The sequence below is a fragment of the Jaculus jaculus genome, chromosome 9, assembly GCF_020740685.1.
Source record: "Jaculus jaculus isolate mJacJac1 chromosome 9, mJacJac1.mat.Y.cur, whole genome shotgun sequence".
NCBI classification, from domain to species: Eukaryota; Metazoa; Chordata; class Mammalia; order Rodentia; family Dipodidae; genus Jaculus; species Jaculus jaculus.
The window spans coordinates 36,562,273-36,589,087 of record NC_059110.1 but is presented as its reverse complement, the minus strand read 5'-3'; the positions used below and the strand labels follow the sequence as shown (position 1 = coordinate 36,589,087).

General features: G+C 36.9%; 1 protein-coding gene across 3 annotated transcripts in view; it reads left to right on the top strand.

Moving 5' to 3' along the window:
• The window catches only part of Lama2 (laminin subunit alpha 2), a 640,019-nt gene that overhangs the window by 569,951 nt on the left and 43,253 nt on the right, over positions 1-26,815 (top strand). For all 3 annotated transcript variants that reach the window (XM_045157983.1, XM_045157982.1, XM_045157984.1), the window contains 6 exons: positions 5,273-5,416; positions 6,178-6,311; positions 8,064-8,223; positions 12,865-12,989; positions 19,216-19,378; positions 20,068-20,212. In XM_045157983.1, the coding sequence (XP_045013918.1) occupies positions 5,273-5,416; positions 6,178-6,311; positions 8,064-8,223; positions 12,865-12,989; positions 19,216-19,378; positions 20,068-20,212 (871 nt within the window). The remainder of the gene's footprint in view (positions 1-5,272; positions 5,417-6,177; positions 6,312-8,063; positions 8,224-12,864; positions 12,990-19,215; positions 19,379-20,067; positions 20,213-26,815) is intronic.

Here is a 26,815-nt window from a genome sequence, read left to right as displayed (position 1 = left end):
AATTAGAAGACTGTAAAGCTTGAAGAACATTCTAGAAAGTAGCATGCTTGTTAACACAGACACTTAAATGCCAATATATCACTTTATACATGTAAAGTCAAAGCACAGTAACTTTAGAAATTGTAATTTTCAATAAGATACTTTTTAATATTGTCAGACTTCAATTTAAACCTCTTCAGGATATATGATTCTTCCATTCTAATTGTTTCATTTTTTAAAGAATTTTAGAACTTAGATAATCTGAAAACTTCTTTCTTAATCCACTAATTTATATTTTTAGCAGTGGACAAGAATATGATGTCTAAATTATAATGCATAATTTTTCTTCCTTATATATCTATATCTAAGATGTCTAATAAAAAGGCCACAATAAAGTTCAAAATGAATTTTTAAAAGGAACTTATGACTGATTGAAGAAAAATTTAGAAAATGACATGGATTAGGGAAGATGATGTAACGTATGAGTGTAAAGGAAGTAGGGGTGGGATCTGAGAAGATGCATCTCCAGCTATAATATGGAAGCTGTACAATCTGGTTGATCATCACATAGGGAGAGGTCAAGATGGAACAGAACTCAATGTTACAAGGTATGGGGCTTTACTGAAGGTTCACACAATGAAGAAAGTGCATCTCTTATCTTCAAAGCTTCTTTCTGTGAAATACAGCAAGATGAATCAGGCAGATACTGCTCTCACAAAGTGTATAATGTAGGAGAAAAATATGCCATGTACGCATAGATCACTAATATTATGAACAATGCATGCCACATTACATAAGCCACATAAAAGGCTAGAACAGTCCTAAGGAGAAAGATCCCTTTTAGTAGGATCAAAAAGGGAAGCGTTAGAGTTGGGGCCTTGAGGTGGGATAGTAGTAAGCAGGGGACAAACAAGGGCTTTCTGAAAGAAGGGAATGGCTTGAGCAATAGAAGAGAAAGAAGAAAGCTTCAAGGTCAGTTTATAAAAGAGCTACTTTTCCAAGAGTAATGTAGTGGTCAGTAAGGTAAGAATTAAATTGGAAAGGTCTAAGACAGCCAGTTCTTGTATTTCCTTTTAGCAGTGCCTGGGATAAAGCCCAGTGACTCTTAAGCTAAGCAGGTGCTCTACCACTGACCTGTGTTCCCTGACCCATTCTCTCAGTCCTTAGGTTGTAACTAAGCAGTGCCTATCACTGGACAACAGTTGTCTTCAGGATGACCCTTCCTGATGAGATTAAGGACAAAGGTTCACATATGAAGCACAGTACTCACCAGAGCTGTGCTTTTTGTATGCAAATCCAGAAGTAGATTGTACGACTATAAGAGAAGCCAGAAAGATGAACCCATCTACAGCAAGACAGGAAGGGAGTGATGCATCTCTTCTAATGTTTGTTGCAGTTAGCTTTGAATAAGGATTAAGGTTCCATGTCAGTCACACATCTAGCCACCAAATGAGGAAATCTGGACAGTTTTTTAAATTCCTACTGTTTAACAAACCAAAAAGCTTTCATAAGCTGTGAGAGCTGTAGCCCCTCCCTACAGAAAAGAACAAAATTCCAAGTACATACATAAACCTATCCAAATGCAGCAAGTGAAAGTATAAAATAGTGTCAGCACAAGTAACTTTTGTCCATATCTTTCAAGAAGTTTTCAATTTTTCATATGAAAGTCAAAACAAAAACTGCTTTATTTTTTTGCACAAAGATTCTATTTCTCTCCTCTTCCTTCTTTTTATGGCACTGGAAAATTAACCGAGAGCCTGGTGCATTTTAGGCAAGTGTTTTTCCACTGAACTATATCCCTACCAATAGAGGATCTCATTTTTTTTTTATTTGTAGACATATCTGTAAACAGGGTTAGGTATTGGAATGTTACCCTAACATATTTGATATTAAAATTAATAATGGAATTTTTTAATTAAAAGACTAAACACATTGTTTTAAAATTATTTTCTTTAATTTGTCAATTGTGAAATTGAATAGATAACACTTTTTAAATTAATGGCTTCATTACTAGATGAAAAATGCAATGAAAATTGAGTAAAGGTAGTAAGAGATACCCAGTCATGATTAACTGAATTTATGATAATTAACTGGTGAATAATGCTATGTTAGACACACCTTGTAAACATGTAAACATCTTCTGTTTAGGGATTTATTTTACAAGACTTACCAAGAAGTTACTCTAGACATGCAGTTGTTTGTTGAGCCATACATCCTAATAAAATATTCATATTTTATAACCTAGTAGTTCCTTTTAAATAAACATGTAAATGTTGTATTTTGATTTATCAGGTTTAAGTTAATTAAAAGACATTCTTACAATTGGAAATCAAAATATACAATATTTATAAGAACAAATTTGTAGTCATGACATAGCTGTTTGGATTTTTCAAAGACTGGGGTTATATACAAAACAAGAAAACAGAAAATCTAGAGGTTTTCTATGTGAGTGATTAAAGACTGAGCCATAGATTATTTTAAAGATTAGTTGTGGGACTATTGGGTAAAATAATGAAATTTTCTGCAGAGAATTGTATTTTCATATATTTAGAGTATGACATGAAGTATATAAATACTAAAACTCAGTGGCATTTAATATTCTTAGTTTTTAAGATTGCCACACTAATTGAGCTTTACCAGTTCACTTAGGGCTCAGTACTGACACTTGGCACCTCCTACACTTGGCACCCTCCTCTGAACAGTGAACCAATTATGTAACCTACTATTGCTCTAGCATGTCTGGGTAGGCAAGATCTGATGCTCATTCTATGACAAAATGGACATGCATTCCACATATGTTCAGTTATTTCATCCATAAACATTAACTGAGGAGTATTATTTAATTGTATTGTTTTTTAAAGAAACATGCCATATTTATGATTAAATTAGTTATAATGTGGCCTTAAAGGCAAGCAATAAAGCATTTTTGAAAGAAAGATAAAACAACTACTCACAGTTACTTTTCATTACTAATCAAGAACCGCTATGGCTTTCAATGTGGTTTCTCACCAGAGATGACTGAGTCTATTATTTATTGCTGTGAGGGAATTGCAGCCAGATTTTGATTTCTCAGGGTTTTAAAAACAATTTTATTTAATTACTTATTCAAGAGAGAGAAAGAGAGAATAGCCACACCAGGGCTTGCAAATGAACTGCACATGCATGTGCCCCCTTGTGCATCTGGTTCATGTGGGTACTAGGGAATAGAACCTGGGTCCATAGACTTAATAGACAAGTACCTTAAGCACTAAGCAATTTTTCCACCCCCTCAGGATTTTTTTATCCTCTTATAATATCTTTGGCATGAATAATCTGCCTCAGACATTAAATTTGCTCACTGTCACACAGTCTTTTCTTTTGAAGGTTTTGGTTCACTTGCTGCAAATTCTTAAAAACTCACTATCCATTATACCTGTCTCAGTACATTAAAAGAATCTGAAGTCTGCATTTTTCCTTCATACCCTCTATAATTATGCTCTTATTCTTTGTGTTGCTTTATAGTCTCATAGTCTCTATGTGCATCTGCACAGCTTCTCTTCTGTCACATGAAGACAGCTTTGCTGACTCCCAATGCTCATCTGCTTCCTAGCATGAGCCCACAGGGCTAAGTTCTATAGTTCCAGGTTCAGGTTTTCATTAATTCATCTTGATGCAGCTACTCCCCAGCACTCCAAGTAGAAGAAAAAGTCCAACTTTTGTGAAACAAAGCACTGACTTCCTAAATGAAAACCGCAGTATCAAGACAAACCCAGGACACAGAAAATAGTCTGAGAACCAATGTGACTTCTAGTCTTGCACCCTCAGTTGCCAGGCTGGGCCATATCTGGTACAGAACTAGGGCACAAGGCAGTCTAATTAGGCTTCCAGACCATCACGCAAAGCCTGATGCTTTCCAGAAGTGTTTCCTCTGGATGGAGATGCCATTTGCATAGCAGATCAAGAGGGCCAAACACATGGCCTATGCAGGTTCTGTGGACAGCTAGCCAATCTGCTGTGTCCCCAGACACTTGTATGTATATATGTCAACTACGTGTTTGTCAGAACCAGAAATCTTTGAGTTCCCTGGTTTGAATAAAATGAATTTCACATCTAGCATCACTTTCACCACTCTTAGAGAGGACCCACCATACTCCCTACACTCTCACCCAAATGAGACTCTTTGAAACACCTTCTTGTGTATCCACAATATGGAGATTGGTCTGCATAGGTTTCCATGGGGCTAAAAATAATGTCAGATGGTTTGCTTGCAAATATGTAAACTATGTTATTAACAGAAAGTTCCAGAAAAAAAAAAAAGGAGCAAATAGAAAGTCACTACAAGTAACAGCCAACAGTCTTCCTGATGTTAGCTAAGCATTTGAGCCAGTGGCACAATGGGTTTTATAACTTCCCTTCCCTATTACTCTGAGCACCATCAATCAAAAACTGCCAGCTTTTCCTGAGTCCAAGCAACTGCCTTACTATCCAAAAAGAATCTCTATGATGGTCATTTTGTGCCTAACCCAGAAGAAATTAAATTGAATAATCAAATAGTGTTATTTGTGATTGAAGGAGGGCTTCTGAATACAGGAAAACTTGGTTTTAACAGTGTCATTCTAATCACATAGGAGATCCTTCCTTAGCAATTTGCAGTGATTTTTAAAGTACTATTCAAAAGAGAAAAAGATATATATACATTAGTGATAGCCATTTGGAAATTATTTTCATTTAATTTCTTGGTAACTTAATAAAATATGTGATTTATTCTGAAATGTATGTTCTGAGAGAAATAAGTAACAATCTTCATATTGTTAAAAAATCTAGAACAAAATCTATTTGGCTTCTTTTAACTATAAGAGCATGAGAGGTTCAGCAATATCCTCTAGAAAACTAAATTAAAAAATTAGGATTTCTAATTTAAGTGACATCAAAATCACTGAAATTTGCATGATAAAATTTTATTGAACCGCCTTACTGAAGATCATCCCCATTTTCTTTGTACAAAATCCTTCTTTGAAAAGTCCCTGAAAAGGAGAAAGGGATGATGGCAAGAATTTGTTAGTTGCATGCTTCAAAAACAGCGGTGTGATAGAAGACAGGCTATGGAACTGTGAACAGCTCATTGTCCAAACGCTGAGAGGAACTCATCTGATGAGCTGGGTGGCGTCTGCATATGGGAACTTAATGATTCTATTTGATGACTGAAAAATTACTTCAAAGAAAAAAATGATGATGGCTTTGTGGTTATTTGAGAACTACTTCAAACTTTCTGGGAGATATAGTCATAGGTCTTTGTACCTTGTTTTTCTTGAAGATCAAAGTATCTGTGTCTTCAGGAGGTGACTGCGTTAGAACATACAAGCCAGAAATCAAGAAAGGAAGCTACAATAATATCATTGTCAATGTCAAGACAGCGGTTCCTGACAATCTCCTTTTTTATCTTGGAAGTGCCAAATTTGTAAGTCTAATATTTAACTTTTCATTAAGGTACTGTGTATGTGTGGAGGTCAGAGTCTAATCTTGATAATGAGGAAAATGTAATAGGATGCACTAACATAATTCCTAAATTGTCTATACTTTCTTATGTGTTAAGTCTTCAGACTCCTTCTTCAAAGTTCTTAAGTGTCAAATTGAAGTAGGAGGCAAATAAATATGAAAACAATCCTTTCCAGCATGCAGGTACTTTTGTTTCATTTTGTCAGTATACCAGCATTTATTGTGAATCATATTTTCAGGCCAAGCTACTGAAGAGCGAAATAAAGATTTTTCTTAAAGTTAAGAAATGATAATGACCTTTCACGTTAATGTAATTAAAATAGCAATTTTTACACTAATTTCTTACCAATGTAAACTCTTCTAATTTTCTTGAATCTGTGACTCAGACTGAAACACCAACTGCTGTCTACAAAACACACCTGCACGATTCTAATTCTTTCTATTCAAATTGTTTGACATTGCATATGTGAGACTCTTCTAAGATGAACAACTTTCTCACAGGTATCTACCAATCATATGAGGAAGACTGATTTATTTTAGGATAAGAAAATGATCGTGACCTCAGAAAAATATTGATGTCTTGGGTGAAAACAATAAAGAATCCTAAATCCAATAATAATTTCCTGTGTCTGCAAATGGCACCATTTGAAAAATACTCAACAGGCCTTCTCTTTCAGTGTGCTTTATACCTAAGTCTACTGCTATTCCTTTCCTCTGAACTAGATTGACTTTCTGGCTATAGAAATGCGAAAGGGAAAAGTAAGCTTCCTGTGGGATGTTGGATCTGGAGTCGGGCGTGTGGAGTATCCAGATTTGACAATTGATGACTCATACTGGTACCGCATCGAAGTGTCAAGGTAACTACTCAATAAAATTTATGATAATTAAATCAATTTTAAAGTATAATTTCTGAAGAAGATTCCCAGTTTATTAGAAAAATCCTATTTCAATTTTGATGAGGTATCACCATATGAAAGATGGCTTCTGAGTGGAGTTTATGTGCAGGTATACATGTGGGAAAACATGTATGCTTGTTGTCTCTCTTAGTAACCGATATACACTTAAGATAGTGACCCATAACTAGTCCACTTCTGACCTTTAATCTTTTTTTTCTACTTGCAATTGGAGTGGAATGAGAAAGCTGTTTCAGCCATATTAACTCATCTGAAAATTAAAAACAAGAAAACTCCCCAAAACTAAAGATCTTTGTTCATATGGTTACTGAGCATATACATTGCCATCTTTCTTATCCTTGGTGTATACTGCTCCTCTGATAACCCTCATAATGACCATGCTTTGGGACATATTCTGTGCAAAGTGATGGCTTCCACAGGTCATTTGTCAGGGCCATCCCTACCATTGAAAATGGAAAGTAACAGTTAAATTAGCAATTCTTGCTGAAGCTTTAATTCAATTTTCCAACTGCTAGCAGCATGTAACTTGTTTACTAAACCATTCAGTACTTTACCCTTGTTTTCTCTTCTTTAATCCTTAACTCCCTATTAAACCCTGAGCAGCCAGGAGTTGAAAGTATAGTTAAGGGCCTGGAGCTGGAGATGAAATTAACCAGAGAAGAGAGAAGACTGTTGCCTCTAGATGAGGAGCAGGCAGACTTTCATTTTATTTATATGGGTCTAAATGTTTCCACATGAAAAGAGTAAATGAAAACAATAGTTTTAGTCTCCTTTTGAGATACTTGGAAAAGAGAGAATGTATTCATGTATGTGGTGGTATTGGGAGGGTTTAAGTACTTAACTGTGGTTAAGGGGATTTATTCACAAAAAATACAGTTCTGTCAGAAGAGATTCTGTTAAAGAACCTTAGTTGATTAAATGCATTTTTTTGTTCCCATGTATTTCATTTAGCACTGCCCCCTCAATGATGAAACATTTACTAAAATGAGATGCAGAGCAAGAAATGCAACGCTGAAGTTTTGTTGTGACTGCTGGTCTCAGAGGACAGACCAGATTTTCATACTTAACATCTCATGGAAATCTGTCACTTAGAAAGAAAATGACATAAAGTGGTAATAGCTTTCAAAGACCTCTTAATTGAATTTAAAAATGAACTTCCATACAATTTGTATACACAGTTCTAAAGACTAACTATTATATCATATACATTAGACTGATAGCCAAACAGTAAAACACATATAATTCCAGGAAGACTACTTCAGCAACTGAATACAGTATAAGAATTTTAGAAGAAATTATACTCAACTTAGGTTGCAGAAGGGGGGAATATTTGGAGTTCACTTGCCAAATTAAATTTGACCAAATACTAAATGAAGTCATAAAACTTATTTAAGCTGTACATGTTAGAAAACAGTGAATTCTTATACAAAGCAACAGGGAACATGCTCTGTACTTGACCTGTAATAATTTCATCAGCTCATGGTTGCTTTGCCATTTCCTATCATTGGAAATTCCCAGTCGAAGTTGGGCTCTGAGTACTGAGATGAGATCTACTGAATTTGGAATGCTTGGACCTGAAATTTTCCAAACAACTGTTTTCTTTTTATGGTTTGTATTTCAAATCTGAAGTTGATAGAAATGGCACATTATTTCATTTTCTGTATTTTTCTTTGTGTTCAACACATATACTTGAAGAACGGGGAGAAATGGATCTATTTCTGTGAGAGCCCTGGATGGGCCCAAAGCCAGCATTGTGCCCAGCACCTACCATGCAGTGTCTCCTCCAGGATATACAATTCTAGATGTGGATGCAAATGCAATGCTATTTGTTGGTGGCTTGACTGGAAAAATAAAGGTAACTTAGTCTTTCCCAGCCTGTGTATTTCATCTTTATAGGTAACTTGGAGAAGGCAAGATAGAACTCTGAAGAAACTTAGCCATTTTGATTTAACTTATGTTTATGAAACCATGCATTTATTTTCTATAAAATCTCCTTTTGTGCTTTGCTTTGCTTTGCTTTGTTTAGTTTTGTTTTTTGAGACCAGGTCTCAAAATGTAGCCAAATTGGTCTCAAACTTTTTTTTTTCCAGGTGCTAGCATGTTTTACCACATCAAGGAGAACTTTTTCTTTCAGTTGTAAAACTTCAATGCATAAAGACTACATAAATTATGGGGTTTGAATTAGATGTTCCCCATAAACTCAAGTGTTCTGAATCTTTGGTCCCAGGCTGGTGGAAATTAGGAGGTGGAGCCTTACTGAAGGAGGTGTGTTGTTGGGGATTGGTTTAAAAGTCTTGTAGCCAAAACATCCCTTACCAGTGATCTGTTTCCTCTCCAGCTGCTGCTTTCCACCTGCCATGGCAGAGGTGATATTGAGCCTCTGCACATGGCATGCTTTCCCTTGCCATCAAAAAGCTTGCCCTTAAGACTATAAGCCAAATAAATACTTTCTTATCAATTGCTTGGGCTGGGTGTTTCTTTACTCAGCAACAAGAGGGTAACTACAACATATTTTCAGGCCCAATAGTTGTTTTTTCTTATCTATGGAATTAGGGTTTTTTATTGATAATCTTGTTTTAGTTGACTTGAGAGAAAAGAGTTACTTAAATATACGTTTTCTAAGTCAGCTTATGATTTATAAATATGAAGTGCTATGAAGTTCATATTCACATCTAATTAAAAGATTTATGAATAACTTGGGAAATACCACAGGGTCATAAGCTTTCAAATCATGATCTGCCTTTGAAAGTTTTTGAGTTGCTCTTCTCATTCTTATAGAGTAATGCACTTAATATTCATAATTGCTTCATGACAGGTCCTTATGCATTTTAAATTGTAAAGTGCCTGCTTTTTAAAGAATCTTCAGTTGATTAAATGGAATTAGCCATTGAAAATGACCTGTGGATAAAATACAAGAGCACAAGCAAATATGAATAATCCTGGACTTGTCAGAACTACCATGGAATGAGATTAGTCAGGGTGACCCCGAATTGATGAAAACTCAACCCTCATACAGAATGAGGCTGTTTGATTTGGTTTATATACAGGATGTGACTCCAAAGAATGGAAATTAATTCCACAGTTACACACTAAACTCAACCTCATTCCATAGAATGTGATAATATATAGTCATTTCACAACTTTCTCTGCTGCCCAGAAAGATAAATGTAGAGTATTTAGCCCATGATAGCACTAAAGCCATATAGGTTTTATTTTCCTCTTCTATCACCTACTAAAATATGAACTTATACAAGTCACTTAAATCTTTTGGGATTCAATTTTCAGGTTAGAATATGATAGTAAAAATATCTGCATCACTTGCATATTGGTGGATACAACCTTGATAACCTTTTTAAATAATCCTCACTATGCGCTAAATAATGTTCAAATTAATGTATGTTAATTGTATACAAATTACACAATGCAAATGAATTAACTCAGACACTCTTCACAACAACCCCAAAAAGTCTCTTGATCTATTTGGACTTCTTATAAGCAACACACAAACGTGAAGTTCTAGAGGTTGGAATGTCCAAAGTCACGGTGACAGTATATTGGTGTCTAATGAGATCCCATTCAACACAGGAGGGACTTTCTTGATGTTTCATCCTATGGCAGAAGGGGTGAATGAATTTCCTTGGGCCCCTTTGATAAGGACACTATTCCCATTCATAAATGGGTATATTCAAATAACCTAATTACTTCCCTAAAGCTTCATGCCTTGGGGACTAGGATTCCAATGTAAAACCTTTGGGAGGAGACAAACATTCAGACCACATAGAGTAGACCAAAAACCAAATCCTCTTTATTTAATAGTTAATGACTCTGAAGAAGAGGGAACTTGAATGTTTTAATCAAGGTCAATAGTCCTTAGTGTGAGAGCTGGGATTCATACACAGACTGAGATGTCAGAGAGTCTCTTTTCCTCATCTCCCTGCTTCACTCCTACAGTGAGGAATAAGATCATGAGTGTTATAGATATAACAAATGTCAAGAACATGGCAGGCAAATGTTAAATGTACATTAAGTAATTTTTATTATGCAGATGTCACAAGTACAAAGGAAGTTTGTATCCTTCTCAGGGATCACAGACACATGCACAAAATGAAATCCACAGAAAATGTCAAGAAATCACTGGGCCAAGAATTCTGAGGCTCTTTCCAATCACAATAGGAACCAAAAGCTGGAAACGAGTAACTTAATGAATTTTCTGGTTAAATTCAAATGAGCAGGGATCCCTTGTGTAGAATATCTCAGAATGTGAGGAGATACAGAAAGCAAGGACTTCCATCAGTAGGATGATCAACCTCTTGAAAACCAAGAGGCTCTCATTGCTGATGGAGCACCCCAAGGACCACTCTGATCAGGGATGTCACTGGTCCTCATTGACAGTCTCTCTACATAGACACAGCTGTGGGAAGAGGTTCATACTGACAGGTCTAAACTAAAACTTTAATTACAAATTTTCAACTATTCATTGACCATCTTGCTATATTGCTTCTAAAACATGTCAGTCTGTCCCACTTTTCAGATAATTCAGGGGAAAGGGGACTGGTTATTTTTCTTGTTACTCTGACCAAATATTTGACAAATACAACTTAAGGAAGAAAGGATTTAGTTAGACTCATGGTTTGAGGGGACAGTCCACGATGAGGAAGAAGACATGGCAGCAGACAGTGATAAATGCTGATGCCCAGTTCACTTTATCCTTTAAAAAAAAAATTTTTTTTTATCTGCAAGCAGAGAGAGAAAATATGGAATGGGTATGCCAGGGCCTCTAGCCACAGCAAATGAACTCCAGATGTATGTGCTACTTTGTACATCTGACTGACATGGGAACTGGGGAATCAAACCTGGGCCATCAGGCTTTGCAAACAAGCATCTTTAACCACTGAGCAATCTTTCAGCCCTCACTTTCTCCATTTTATTCAGCCTTGTTCCACACATATGGTTCTTCCCAACTCAGTTAAACCTTTCTGGAAGCAACCATATAGATACATAGAGATGTGTTTTCATGTGATTTTAATACTTCTGTTTATTTTTATTTATTTGAGAGCAACAAGAAGAGAGAGAAAGAGGGGGAGAGAGAGAGAGAATGGGCACGCCAGGGCCTCCAGCCACTGCAAACAAACTCCAGACGCATGCACCCCCTTGTGTATTTGGCTAACGTGGGTCCTGGGGAATTAAGCCTCGAACCAGGATCCTTAGGCTTTATAAGCAAGCTCTTAACCACTAAGCCATCTCTCTAGCCCTCTGTATGATTTTTAAATCACACCAAGTTGACAATGAAGATTAAATATTGTGTAGAATTTATGAAATTATAGCCAACAAAATAGGAAATTTATTTTCAGTATGTCAAGGATAAAACAACAGTTGTTTAAACTCCCAGGTTCTTTAGAGTGGACCAGGTCATTTTCCTCTTTTGGGATTGTGGCAAGTATTAAGTATAAGGACTGTCCCCAGGACAGTGACACCAGAACTGGCATCCAACAGATAGTTTTCAGACTTCAGGCCCTGTGCTAGGAATATTAGCCAAAAGCATCTATATAAACCTACATAGTCCTCCTCTTAGAAAGTTATCATTTTCTTCGTTCTCTTGAATGGAAGACCTGCTTGGCTCTAAATGGTAATGAAAACTTCATTTTCATTTGATTTAACTGTGTGTCTCCTCTCCTCTCTTTCACGTCTTCATAGTCTCAAGAGAAAATCTTAGTGTACTATGGATTTACCCTTAGAAAATAGTATGCATGTACTAATGCTTAATATACAGTTGATCTGTGCTAGGCATTGATCTTAGCATGAAAATGTAATTTAATTCCCATCGGAATCCCATGTTACAAACAGAGTAAAGTAGAAATTGCTTATTTTTTGCCTTTGGTATACATGGGTTCCCTATCCTGAGATTCAACAATAAAATGATAAAAAGTATTTGAAAAGTAAAACAAAGTTGAATCTACGTTGAATTTGTACAGATGGCTTTTCTTTCATTATTTCTCAAACATCATAATATAGCAGTTGTTTAGTTTTATATTTAATCCACAGATCGCTTGAAGTATGTGGAAACGTACATGCATTACATGCATACAAATATGCATACCTTCACACATACATACATATGCATATACACAATGTTATATAATTCAGCATCTAAGAACTGTGGTGTCAGTGGGGGTTCTGGAACCAATTATCTGAGGACACAAAAAGATAAATGTATTTACAAATAGAGATGATGTACCTTTTGGTAAATACAGTCCCATTTTAGGTAGCATTTAAAAACATAACCAGGAGCCATGGAAGAAGTGTTTGAGGTATGCCCTTTATGTTGACACATCCTGAAGTAACTATGAGGCTATATGTGGTCAGAAGAGAAAGACCAAGACTACCAAAAAGAGTGGAAAATAACTGTGTTGGCTTCTGCTGCTAATCCCTGTCACAGACACTGTAAAAGCATTTGTGAGATCCTAAATTCTAACAAATGCCATCTGCCTCTCTGCAGAAAGCGGATGCTGTACGTGTGATTACATTCACTGGCTGTATGGGCGAAACCTACTTTGACAGCAAGCCTATAGGTTTATGGAACTTCCGAGAAAAAGAAGGAGACTGCAAAGGATGTACTGTCAGGTTAGTTGCAAAGTGAACTCTCCTGAGATCTGTCCTGTGCGTCACAAAGGTTTTACTTCGTTATACAAGATCCTGTTATGTTGTGGAGTGGGTTTGAAATGGTTGTGCTTAGAAGTGGATTTGGCAAAAATGAATAGTATTTCACGTCCCTACCTGCACGGGGGCCAGCATTTTCCAAGGTCCCTGGGGCTACTTCAGCACAACTTTCACGTGGCTGTATGTTCTCATCAAATCTGCAAGGTGAGACTTGAGCCACAGTCAGTTAAACTACTATCACTTTCTACTCCAGTGCCCTTTGTATGCAAGGGATCTTGCTTATCTATGGAAGTCTTGTGGTCACAATTATTATTTCATAAAGAGAGCACTCCCCAAACTGATTAAGCATACATTTAGATCCTGGCCACGTTTCATCTCCTACAGGACTTTTCAAATTGACGTATAAGGTCCTACAAGCACCACCATGGGAAAACATGGGAAATCTGAGATTCTACTTTAGCAAAACAGAACACAAGGCCAAGCCATTGCAAGGGGAAGTACCATAATATTCAGAAGTAAATTTAACATAGAGTCTAGAACATATTATGCCATATACAATGAGTATATAGAAAGTAAAACATTTTATATATACTTGAGTAGAGGATTTAAGTAATGACCTATAAGTAGAGGATTGTTTAGCATACGATATTTCCAGCCCCCATCACCTGAGCCCAAAAGCATTTAATGATATTAAAGTATAGCTATAAAATACCCACCCACTAAATACCTGAAAACTTAATGTGACATATAGAGCAGTTCAAGCATGCTAAGGAGTTTGTACTTTTTATTTCTAATTTAAAGGGCACACGAACACTTCTAAAACCCAAGTGCCCCATTAATATAGCAGAGTGTATTTTAAATTTCTTTCTCATTATTGCTAGAGTTTCATAGAGGAAGTTACTCCCAGACAAAAGTTAAACTATAAGGCATACTTTGAAAAATCTTTGAAAGGGTATAGAACATCAAAATTGGCTTTGTGGAGGAGGCAACACTTGAGTGGAACCTTAACACTGGATAAAAGTTCAATAAGAAAACTTAGCAGATGTCATATGGACAACATTCAAGTCCTTGAGATTATAGATAGTAATGTAGGAAGGGTGGAATGCCAAAAATGTTTTAGAAAAGAGGCAACAAGCAAGTGTGAATTTGTGCATAAAGGATTGGCAAGTGGGAGAATGATTCTGGTTAGTAGTGAACAGAGTCACATCTACAGCTCGGCCCAGGGTTTGACACTACATTAGGGCAGCTGAATGTGTAATAAGCCAGCACATTGAAGACATCCTGTTTAAGAGTAACTGTCCCACAATGCAGCCTGCGCACTGCTGTGTTCACGTGCACTTTTCTTCTGATTAGAAGTGTCCACTACCCTCTTCTCGTCCGCCATGGTGAGGTTTTGTTAATCTCTGACATTCTGTAAATCTGCTTTACACCAATTGTTATCAAAATAAGTCCAGATTTATTTACTTTTATTTTTATTTTTTATTTTTTGGTTTTTTTCAAGGTAAGATCTCACTCTGGCTCAGGCTGACCTGGAATTCATGATGTAGTCTCAGGGTGCCCTCAAACCCACGACGATCCTCCTACCTCTGCTAATCCCAAGTGCTGGAATTAAAGGCATGTGCCACCATGCCTGGTTTGAGTCCAGATTTTTAAATGTACCTTTTTGAGTTGTGCAAAAATCATGGGTTGTTATTTTTATAAACGATCTGATTAAATTTTGTGTGATAGTCCCCGACACTTTTTTTTTCTCTCATTTGTCCTTTTAACAGTAATACTTATAGAACATCAGGTGGTATTTTATTCTTGTTTCCTTTTTTAATTTTAACATAAAGACCAATCATTCCAGTTAAAGGACAAACGTTATTTTATGGGGAAGATGTAAAAAGATGAAGCTGAAGGAGATACTGGAAAAATCTGTATAAACCTTAGAATGTCATTGGTAAAAGTCTATATTAGTTGGTAGTTAATGTAAGGGATACAAGTGTTAATGTGTTTTAGAAAGAGTAATCAGTAGGGTATATATTTAAAAGGTATAATCCATTTTCCTTAAACATATGAAGTCAAAATAAGATTAAAATCCAAAAGCTACCAGAGGTAAAATATATTTAGCTGAAAATTAAAATTATTTTTAAAATTTAAAAACCAAGCCCCAATGCACATTGATCTGTACAGAACATGCACAGGTAGAAGAGCACGTTGCAAAGGAGCATAAACAATGCACACTGACTTAGCTACATATCCAGGTCTAACCAATAAATAAAAATCAATCCAGGTGTGGTGGCGCACACCTTTAATCCCAGCACTTGGAAAACAGGGTAGGAGTATCACTGTGAGTTTGAGATCAACCTGAGATTATATAGTGAAATCCAGGTCATCCTGGGCTAGAGTAAGATGCTACCTCAAAAAAGCAAAATAAATAAATAAATAAGTAAAAATCAAGTTAAGCCAGGCGTAGTGGTGCACGCCTTTAATCCCACCACTCTGGGAGGCAGAGGTAGGAAGATTGCCATGAGTTCAAGGCCACCCTGAGACTACATAGGTCAGCTTGAGCTAGAGCAAGACCCTACCTGCATTTATGAAGTGAAAAATGTAGTCATTTTTCCCAGTAGATGCACATAAAATCAACAGGAAAATTCCAGCATGATTCATAAAACATCTACATGATCTCAGTTTTTCTCACTCCCAAATCACCAATTTGAAGCCCTTTTGTGGCTAATAGCTAATTATTTCAATGAAGTGGACTATTTTATGTTTGGTCACTCCTAGTAACAAAACCCAATAGATTTGTCTTTTTTAAAATTTTTTTTAAAAATTTATTTCTTTATTTTAATGTATTTATTTGCAAGCAGAGAGAAAGAGAGAGACAGAGAGAGAATGGGCACGCCAGGGCTTCCAGCCACTGCAAACGAACTCCAGACACATGCACCCCCTTGTGCATCTGGCTAACGTGGATCCTGGGGAGTCGAGCCTTGAACGGGGGTCCTTAGGCTTCACAGGCAAGCACTTAACCACTAAGCCATCTCTCCAGCCCAGATTTGTTTTTTTTGTTGTTGTTATGACATGTATACATACATATGTCCTGTTTACAACAGTTTACAAAGGCAAACACACACACACATACAAATTGAGGTAATGATGCCAAATTTACAAATGTATAAAAATATCTTTTCTGTGCTTGAGAAGCATCTTCTATACAGCATTAAATGAGTTGTAATGGCTCAAAGTTTTTAATTCATGTGCATTAAAAATATTTTTGTTAACAAGCCATTTTATTTCTGATAATTATCTCACATCCAAAATACCATACATATAAATAAGAAGCCATAATAATTTATGCAAAAGCATATTATGTGTGTACACTTTTAATAATTTTTCATTGGTATTTTGACATTTTTATGCACATATATTGCACTGTGTAATATGTTTTTAAAGGAACTATAGTGGTTGGAAGCAAATATCCACCATAAACTCATGTGTTATATATGCTTGGACCTCCTATGATAGTAATTTGGAAGATAGAGCCTCAAAGACATCTTAAGAGATATAGAAAAGGCCTTTGACAAAACCTACATCCCTTCATGATAAAACTACTGGATAAACTAGGCATTGAGGGAATGTATTTGTCAGAATAAAAGCTGTATATATCAAACCTATAGCCAACATCATGCTGAATGGGTAACTGGAAGTATTCCATAAAACACTCTCTCCATTTCTATTTAATATAGTACTTAAAGACATAGCCTGGGCTGGAGATATGATTTAGCAGTTAAAGTGCTTGTGTGCAAAGCCTAGGGACCCATATTTGACTCCCTAGATCCCACATAAATCAGATGCACTCATCTGGAGCTCAATTGCAGTAGCTGGAGGCCTTGATGTGCCAATTCTCTCCCTCTCCCTCTCCCTCCCTCCCTCTCTCTCTCTCTCTCTCTCTCTCTCTCTCTCTCTCTCTCTCTCTCCTTACTCTCTCTTTCTCCTCGCTCCCTCTCATAAAAAAAAAAACTTAGCTAGAGCAATAAGACAAGAAAAAGAAATAAGAAGGATATAAATCAGAAAGAAAAAACTCAACTTGTCCTTATTTGCAGATGACATGATTACATAGATAAGAAACATAAAGACTTCAGCAGAGAACTTCTAGCTGATAAACACTTTCAGCCAAGTGGCCAGGTACAAAGTTAACTCAAAATTCAGTAGCCTGGTTAAATATCAACAAAGAGAAGAATTAGAGAAACAGGCCCATTCACAATAGTCACTTACACACACACACACACACACACACACACACACACACACACACAAAGAAATACTTTGGAATAGCCTTAACCAAGGAAGGGGAAGTCCTTGACAATGAAGGTTTTAAAAGACACACACCAGAAAATTTATACATTGATATTTTTTTTTGCTTCAATAGAATGTAGGAGTTTAAGGAACTTAAAAAAAAAAAAAGAGTTTGGAACTTCCATTCCATGTTTGAGAAACTCCAACATACATTATTAAATGATTTATAGCAAGGCCTTTGTGAGGTTCCATATCAGACTCCTGGATATTTGGTATCTAATCTATTAACTTCTCTCATAGATTAGAAACATAATGATGTTGAAGTCTAAATACCCCATGTTTTTATACCAGAAAAATAAACTGTAACATTTTCCCTTTGATTCTGTACATTTACAGTGAGGGTTATCTGATGGGAGGGTAGATATTTTTTAAGTTATAAGTGACAATATAATGAGCCAAACACAGCACACAGAAAGTGGTAATGAAGAACTGCGCTGTCCTTTCCTGTGCTGCCTTTTGTACAATAGCAGTACATTACACAAAGTCCTAGTAGCTAAGAACTCTAGCCAATTCTATGCTTACTCTCTTAAACATCATTTTACCTCCAGTGCAATGGTCTGTAAGTGAGTACATTCATAATCAGGATGAAATAATACCCAAATCAATGATGGTGCTAGTAAACGAACTTAGTTTCTTGGTCTTCCAGTAAACATGTTTCATGAAGATTGAAAAAAGCACTTAATTTTGTCTTTAGTGTTTTATATCTCCTTTGGTTTAGGAACAGAAGGAAGGCCAGGTTTTACAAAGTGTATAACATCTCTTTCTATTTAAACCTATTCATTTTTATGTGCTTTGATTTTATCATTAGCTGTGATTTCATGAAAATGATATTCTCAGTTTCTAATATTGTATTAGAGTGCAATAATATTTATCAATAGACCCTTTACTGTATAGTATATACAACAGTCTAATTTCAGAGATTAAGTATATGTTAATATGCTAGCATTGAAAAATGGGAAATATCCCCATAGGATATGTACTTTTAAATAAAAGCAGATAAAATTGGATGGATGCATGTATAGATGATAGACATATGACAGAGAGAGACAGAGAGACAGACAGAGAGAGAGAGAGAGAGAGAGAGAGAGATCATAAGTAGATTGATTCATATTTGAAACATATTTAAGATAAATATGAAAACAGGAGTTGAAAATTAATCATTAATTGTTCAACCTTTATAGCCCAAATATTCTCTGTGAAGCATTTTGCTATTTTAAAATCTCCTTGATCTCAAAAATGGTTACTGTGATTAATTAGCCAAAGCCCAGCCTAGTTTATGCCTACCATAGGAACTAGCCCATAAGTTCTAGATAGTCTTTTACAGTTATATTCTAATGAAGGAGACATATTGGAAGGACACAATTAAATTTCAGCACCTTTCATTGCCTGGATTTAATCTGTATTCAAGGTAGAAGCCTATATACATACATACATTCATACATATATGCATTCATAATACAAATAATATATAATAATATAATATATTATACATTATATAATGTATATTATGACATAGAATTCATGATGGATTCTCATCCCATCCCAAGTCTCCGTAAGTTTTCACAAATATCACAAAGACATACTTCAACATCAGTGCAATTACTCACCAAATATTGGCCTAAAGCATAAATCATTTGAAATACCAACCACCTGTTTTTGGAACACCTGCTAAAGTCCAGGTGACAGAATGTGGTTTGGAAGTTTAAGGGAGGAGCAGAAGTGTAGGTGACATATTTGAGATGGTCCCAGGCCTGCCACAATTTACAACCCAATCCCAGGAGATAGTTGGGCTCATTGAATGATGACAGATCCAATAAACTAAGAATGTCTAACTAGTGGGCAATGTCTCTTTTAGTCCACAGGTGGAAGACAGTGAAGGCACTATTCAGTTTGATGGAGAAGGATATGCATTGGTCAGCCGCCCTATTCGCTGGTACCCCAACATCTCCACTGTCATGTTCAAGTTCCGAACATTTTCATCAAGTGCTCTCCTGATGTATCTTGCCACACGAGACTTGGTAAAGGCATACACACAGGGTAGATCTTCCATAAGAAATGTGTTTGTTTTTGTAGAATATCAAAACAGCTAATGGTCAATTACTGGTGAAATGTCTATAAAAATGAAAAGTATTCTATAATGGCTAGGTGGTAGCTGAGAAAAATTGAGACACACAATGCTGACATATTTTCATTGGTGACTTTAAGCAAAGTTTGACTTAGTTGCTATCTCTCTGCAGTGTAACTCTTCAGATAATTCTTTATGAGAAGCACCCACTGAATATTTTTCCAGGATTGAATTATGTAGCACCAGATCTATTTCCCTAACATATTTGAGAGAACTAGGTTGAAAGGTTACTCTAAATATTCTTTCACCTCACTTTAATTATTTTAGGTCAGTGTTTGTAGGTCAATTCTTTGATGGTCTTTTATTTGATTTCCTTAATCTGTTTTTCAAAGGAATCCATTTTGCACTCTTGTAATGAAAGAATATATCCTAGTAACTTGGTTTTGGCCATTTGTACTAGAGTACCATTCAAAGAAAAGTCATAAAACAGTAGCACCAGTTCTATTTTTGAAATGTATTTCTGTCACAGACAGACACATTCAGCAATTTAGCCATCAGGTCCCATCATAATCCCCATAAAAATGAATGCTCACATATTTCTGTGTGTATTTAATCACTAGGATATTTTTTCTCTATTAATAGAAAGATTTCATGAGTGTAGAGCTCACTGATGGACACATCAAAGTCAGCTATGATCTGGGTTCAGGAATGGCTTCCGTTGTCAGCAATCAAAACCATAATGACGGGAGATGGAAATCATTCACCCTGTCAAGGATTCAGAAACAAGGTGAGATTTTATAGCATGAATGCAGTATGGGCCTTAATCATGCCATCCACAGCACCCGGGAACCTAATCAGGAGAAAGACCTTGCCTGTAATTTCAGCTACTCACAAATTCTGTGCAAAATTGATACAGTCGTTTCTTTGGCTTAGATTATAGGTAGTTTGGATTAGACAAGACTGATTGAAGAGCCAAATGGTGCTCTGTCATTTTCTTTTTGAAATGGAGAGCTTAATTTGAAAGCATAAAACTGTCTTACAACTTGTGAAATTATATCATGTAATAGGCTTGAAAAATGTTGTGTGCTTTTCTTTCCTTTCCATTTTTTTTTTGAGATGTTTCCTTTAAAGAATCCCATGGTAAAATTTGTTGTGTGGTCAAGCACAGCTACCAATCCTTTGCTCTTTAAAAAAATGACAAAAATGTGATTGTGTTCAAGTAAATAATTGAATAGTAATCACATGAGTTTATGATTCTGGGATTTTAAAAAATTCTTTCACAAAACAGTATTTTATTTGATTATATAAGCAGGTGTTTTTGATTTGTTGTTAGAGAAAGGGAAATGTACACTTTTACACATATTTACAATAGATAGATAGATGATAGATGGATTGATATGATATGATATGATTTAGATATAATCTAAAAACCAAAATGGACAGCCATATCTATTAGGTCTTAGCATGGTGCAGTACGTAGTTTTTATTTTGGTACAACCCCTAATTCTCTCTACTATGGCATTGCCAATATCTGAAGCTAAACCTTTAATACAAGCCAGATGTGGTAGCATGCATCTATAGTCCCAATTCACTGGAAGACAGAGACAGGAGAATTATACATGGATTCAAGGCCAGGCTGTTCTTTTTCTTTTCTTTCCTTTTTTTTTTTTTTTGAGGCAAGCCCAATATACTGCCCTTTTGCCCTTTTTTATGCAAGAGAGCAAGGGCAATACAAACAGAGAGAGGATGGGCATGCCAGAGCATCCAGCCACTGCAATTGCTCTCCAGACACCTGCACCCCCTGATGTGTATATGTGAGCTTGTGCGCTTGTGTCACTTTGTGATTCTGACTTACATGGGATCCGGAGAGTAGAACATAAGTCCTTAGGCTTCATAGGCAAGTGTCTTAACTGCTAAACATCTCTCCAGCCTGTTTTTATTATTATTATTATTATTATTATTATTATTAATTAATTAGTTTTGGACATACTCAGCATGTAAACAGCACTTGTTGGTGCCATTCTTACCCTCATCCCTGCCACCCTCCAAAGGGACCCCTCTTGTTGGAGATGCCAGCTATCCCCATGGTATTTGTGGGTCGTGCCTTGTGGAGGCAGCCATCAGTTATGGGAAAAAGGCAATGTCTCTGTGTGTATTGTCCCAACTGTGGCTCTAACAATCTTTCCAACCCTCTTCCATGAGATTCCATGAGCCATGTTGGGTTCATTTTAAATCTATTTCAGTGATGGGCTCTTAGGAGCCTCTGTATCTCTGGTTTGGTAGGTGTTGAGTGTCCTCATTGTCTATCTCCTTCACCCTTCTGCTGATATGAGGTTCACAGAGAAAGCAGCACTCTTGCTCATTTCCCCTATTCCTCTATGGTTTTAGCATGGGCCAGGCTGAAGTGCAGTGGGTTCTTTCTCTAGTGAGTTCCAGGCCAGCCAGTGTTACATTTAGGTGGAGGACAGTTCAGTTCCCAAGAAGGGCCACTGAGACACAAGCATCAGTGAAGAATTCTCTGGGCAAAAAGCACCTGGGGAAATGCCAAACTGCTGAAAGGTGCACACAAACCTGGAATGATCAGAAAACAGAATGTGCCACTTTGAAGCTACATTTCTTAGAGCAAAAAGCTTTGGAGAAACTCCTCAGTTGAGACAAAAACTTAATGTAAATCTAAGAGTGCCGCTTTGTACTTTGTCCCCATGTCAGAGAGCCCCGCCCCAGTGCAGGTGGGCCTCTCAGGAGCTCTGTGCAGTTATTCAATCAGAACATCTAACTCATTTGGCCAGACATTTCCCAAACCTCTTCAATCACAGGAAACTTTCATCCTTGTAGTGGTAACCTTCTGCTGAACACATTAGTAACTATAAGTGAATTGTGGCAGAAATTCCCAGGTGAGGCCAAGATAACAGTGAGTGTGTACAGAGCCATGTGCTATGAAATAGAGTTTAGCTTCAAGGACACCTAAGTCCTAACCTAAGGAGAAACACCATCAGATTTGTACCTTAGGAAAGTTTCTTTCACAGCATTTGAAGCAGAGGTTTGTGACAATTTTGGCTGCTCCTGCAATCTCCAGTAAGCCAGGTAAACAGTGTGGAGAGTGAACAATAAGTGAGTAACCCAAGATATGGACTTGAAAGACATTAAGCTTCTTAAAATTAGTGCTGTACTTCATATGGAGGACATATTTAAGAAAAGAGAACTAGAATATTTCTGTTTTTCTTAGATTTTCTTAGGTTAAGTCCATGCTAGTCAAAAAGTTATTAAATATAGGAAAAATAACAGATTTTCTGGAAGAGATGCTAAGTTCTACCTTGGAAATGATTTAGTCAAGGTACATTTAGTGCCGTTAGCAGCCTAGCAGAGCTGTGTAATTTTCAGGCAATTAGCTAGATGTATGTGAGAATCACAGGGCTCCAGGGTAGAGATGGAGAAGTGAGAATCATTGTCGTCTCTTCGGTGGTTGTATCTGCCTGAGAAGAGTGAAAACCAAGCAGCCCTGTGTACAAGAGATGATCCAAAACCCCAAAGGACATAAATGTCAAAAGATTTGCTAATAAGAAGTCCCCCCAAAATGGAGGTGTCAGAAAATAATTAGAGAAAGTAGAAATGAATCCCTGAGAAAGCCGAAAGAATTTTCCTAAAGAGTGAACAGACAGGTGTGGTAGCACATGCATATATAATCCCAGAACTCAGGAAGTGGAAAAGGAGTATCAGGAATTCAGATCAACCCTTGGATATATAATAAGGTCAAGGCCAGCCTTGATAAAAAGTGGGTGTGGAGTTGGAGGGACAGGATCATGCAATGAGAAACTAGCATGATTTTCTCCCTCCCTCTGTTCTCAGCACATTGACAGTGCCCAGGAAGAAGTCCAGTGGATAAGTGACTCTTTAGAGTGTTTCTTAGCTATGGGGAATGTTCCACGAGAGAGAAAGCAGGGAGAAATACCAAAGACAGCAGCAAGATGAAGGTCTGAAACCCTGGCACCCATTCTAGAGAAAATAGGCTCAGTCTATTTTTCTACCCAAAGGCAATGGGAAGAAGGACAAATGTAAACAGGGATAAACCTATTGAGATAGGATGGAATTTTGGGGAGGATTCTCTTCAGAAGATGGACAATAAGAAAAGATAAGTAGTAGTAAGGTACCAAATTTGAAGGGAAAAAGTGATAAATATACATGTGGAACAAGTACATTGGACTGAATTGTCTCCTTCTGTAATCTCTAAGCATAACGTGTTACACTAAACTATAGCGTAAAACGGGGATGGGATGATTCAACTATTTAGTAGTACAACTTCTATAAACTATCATAGACATATATCAAGTACTATAATTATTCTGCTACCTAGACTCCTTATTCTGTCCAGTTTAACAGAAAAGTTTTGTGGTCTGAGGCGATATAAATTAAAGGTCAAATTATAAAACTGCATAAAGTTGGAAGCAGTTTCAGTATTTTTCTAATTTATCATAGTTGAAACATTCCATCCATGCAGGAAGTTCTTCCCCAAATTAGAAGTTCTCATTAGACCTACATTTTTACCTTTCTGACATCCATAAATGAGAAATAACTCCCCTTTTTCTTAACCTGTGCAGTACCTTGTGCTTCATTTCTAATACTCTAGCTTGATCCCTGGGTCACTGTTGCTAGCATCTTTAAAAAAATAAGTATTGACCACCTCCATTCCTATATACAATACACCATGGTTAAAATCCCCTCCCACAACCTTTCTTTGACCTCAATTCCAGATGCCCCTTCCACTGAATCTTCCCTTCTCTTTTTCAACTAGTCCCTGTTCTGTTTTTGTTGTTGTTGTTGTCTGGTTTTTGTTTTCTCAAGTTAGGGTCTTGCTCCAGCTTAGGTTGACCTGGAATTTACTGTGTAGCCTCGAATTCATGGTGATCCTGCTACCTCTGCCTCCCAAGTGCTGGGATTAAAGGCGTGTGCCACCATGCCTGGCTGGACACCATTATTTTTACCCTCCTATTATTCAGATCATGTAGCATCAGCCATGTGAGGTCATGAATTGAACAGCCAGTTTGTGTCTGGAAGATGGTATTACAAAGCACTCCTCCCTTCCTTTGGGTTTTACACTCTTTCCGCCCTTCCACAATGATCTCTGAACCATGGAGGGTAATAGAGATGAGTTAGTGCTTCACTGTCTCCTCTTCTTGTTGTTGGTATCTTCTCTTTCAAAAGCTTCCTCACTGGTCTTAGATCAATTCTAGACTCCACTGCTATATGCCTTTTGAATACTTTTATCAAATGCACCAAAGAGGCATTTTTTTAAAATTATTTATTTATTTATTTATTTGAGAGTGACAGACACAGAGAGAAAGACAGATAGAGGGAGAGAGAGAGAGAATGGGTGCGCCAGGGCTTCCAGCCTCTGCAAACAAACTCCAGACGCATGTGCCCCCTTGTGTATCTGGCTAACGTGGGACCTGGGGAACCGAGCCTCGAACCGGGGTCCTTAGGCTTCACAGGCAAGCGCTTAACCGCTAAGCCATCTCTCCAGCCCCCAAAGAGGCTTTTGCATGGATCCACTGCATTGGTGAAGTTAAGAGTCTGAGCTTAAGCCCGAAATAAAGCTCTTTGCCTTTGGGAAAAAAAAAGTGCACCAAAGAGCCATTCTTTTATTTGGGGTTCTTAATTACATGAACTATCCCATTACTTTTCCTCATGTGTTTCCATGAAGTCTTCCATTAAAATAAAATCACATTAAGTCCTAAGAAGTTGAGTTGTTTGGAACATTAATTCTCAGATTAGCCCAGCAGCTTCTGCCTTTTCCTTCTGTGGTTGTTCCGATTCTTTAGTATATTTTATGTCCTCTGTATTATAATGAAAATATATTAGCTGTTCCGTTTTATATGTTTTTGTATGTCTAATATGTTTTCCAATACTTTCAATGGTTTTTATTATTATACACAGTCAATTGACATGAATAAACTTGTAAATTAAAAGAAAAGCATGGGATTCACAATAGAAAATGAAGCAACATTTATAAACAAATAATTGACAAGAGAACAGTACTTTTTTTTTATATGTCATTAAGACATGCAATCTCCATGAAAAAAGAACAACATAATCATTTGGCTTGTGGTAGCAAGATTCAAAAACCACACTTAAAGGAGTGAGATAAGAGTTTCAGTATAATTTGACATGAGGAAAATGAAAAGCCTGATGTCACTACACAGCTATGAGAAGGCATAAAATAACAAAGTCAACCATACCCAGTGCAGGCAAAAACATAGAACACATACACCTCTGGTGGGACTATGAAATGGCACGATACCATTGGCAAGATCATATGTCCTATTCGAGACACATGTAAACATGTGTCTGTACAAAGATTTCCCCAGATTATTCATGACATCTTCATATATTATTCTCAAAACCTGAAAACATCTCAAACATCCATCAATAGGTACATGCAGATTGTTGTAAATCTGCATAATAGAATACTTCCTGCTCACAGGAATGCAACGAACTATTAATATAATACAAACTGATGGATACCACTTGGGTGACACAAGACAGACAAACAGGTATGTTTTTATTAAATTGTATGGCCAATGAAAGGCAATCTACAGTTACAGAAGTAGAAAGAAAATGACTCTATGTAGGAGGGGTGTTGCAGTCCGGTTCGCATTGCTGTTAGAAATCACCCAATCAAGAGCAGCTTCTGGGAAAAAGAGATTTATTTTGGCTTACGGGCTCGAGGGGAAGCGCCACGATGGCAGGGGAAAACAATGGCATGAGCAGAGGGTGGACATCACCTCCTGGCCAACATAAGGTGGATCACAGCAACAGGAGGGCGTGCCAAACACTGGCATGGGGAAACTGGCTATAAAGCCCATAAGCCCACCCCCAACAATACACTCCCTCCAAGAGGCATTAATTCCCAAATCTCCATCAGCTGGGAACCTAGTATTCAGAACACCTAAGTTTATGGGGGATACCTGAATCAAACCACCACATTCCACCCCTGGCCCCCATAAACTGATAATCATACATGATGTAAAATACAATGCTTTCAGTCTGACTTTAAAAATCCCCATAGTTTTTAATCAATTCCAATGATGTTCATACATCCCCGTAGTTCAAGATCTTTTAACTGAGCCATAATACCAAAAAATAACCTCAAAAAACCCATAATGGCACAGAATAAATATTCACACTGCAAAAGATGGCAATGGGCATAGCAAAGAAACATTCAACCAATACAAGATTTAAAACAACCAGGGCAAACATCAAACTCTGTAGCTTCAAGTCCAGCAACTCTAGCCAGTGACAAATCTTCAAGTCTGATAATTCTAACCAGCAATAAGTCGCTGGCATTCCAATTCCGCCCCTCCAGCTAGGCTACTCACAGTCCTGGGAAACTTCA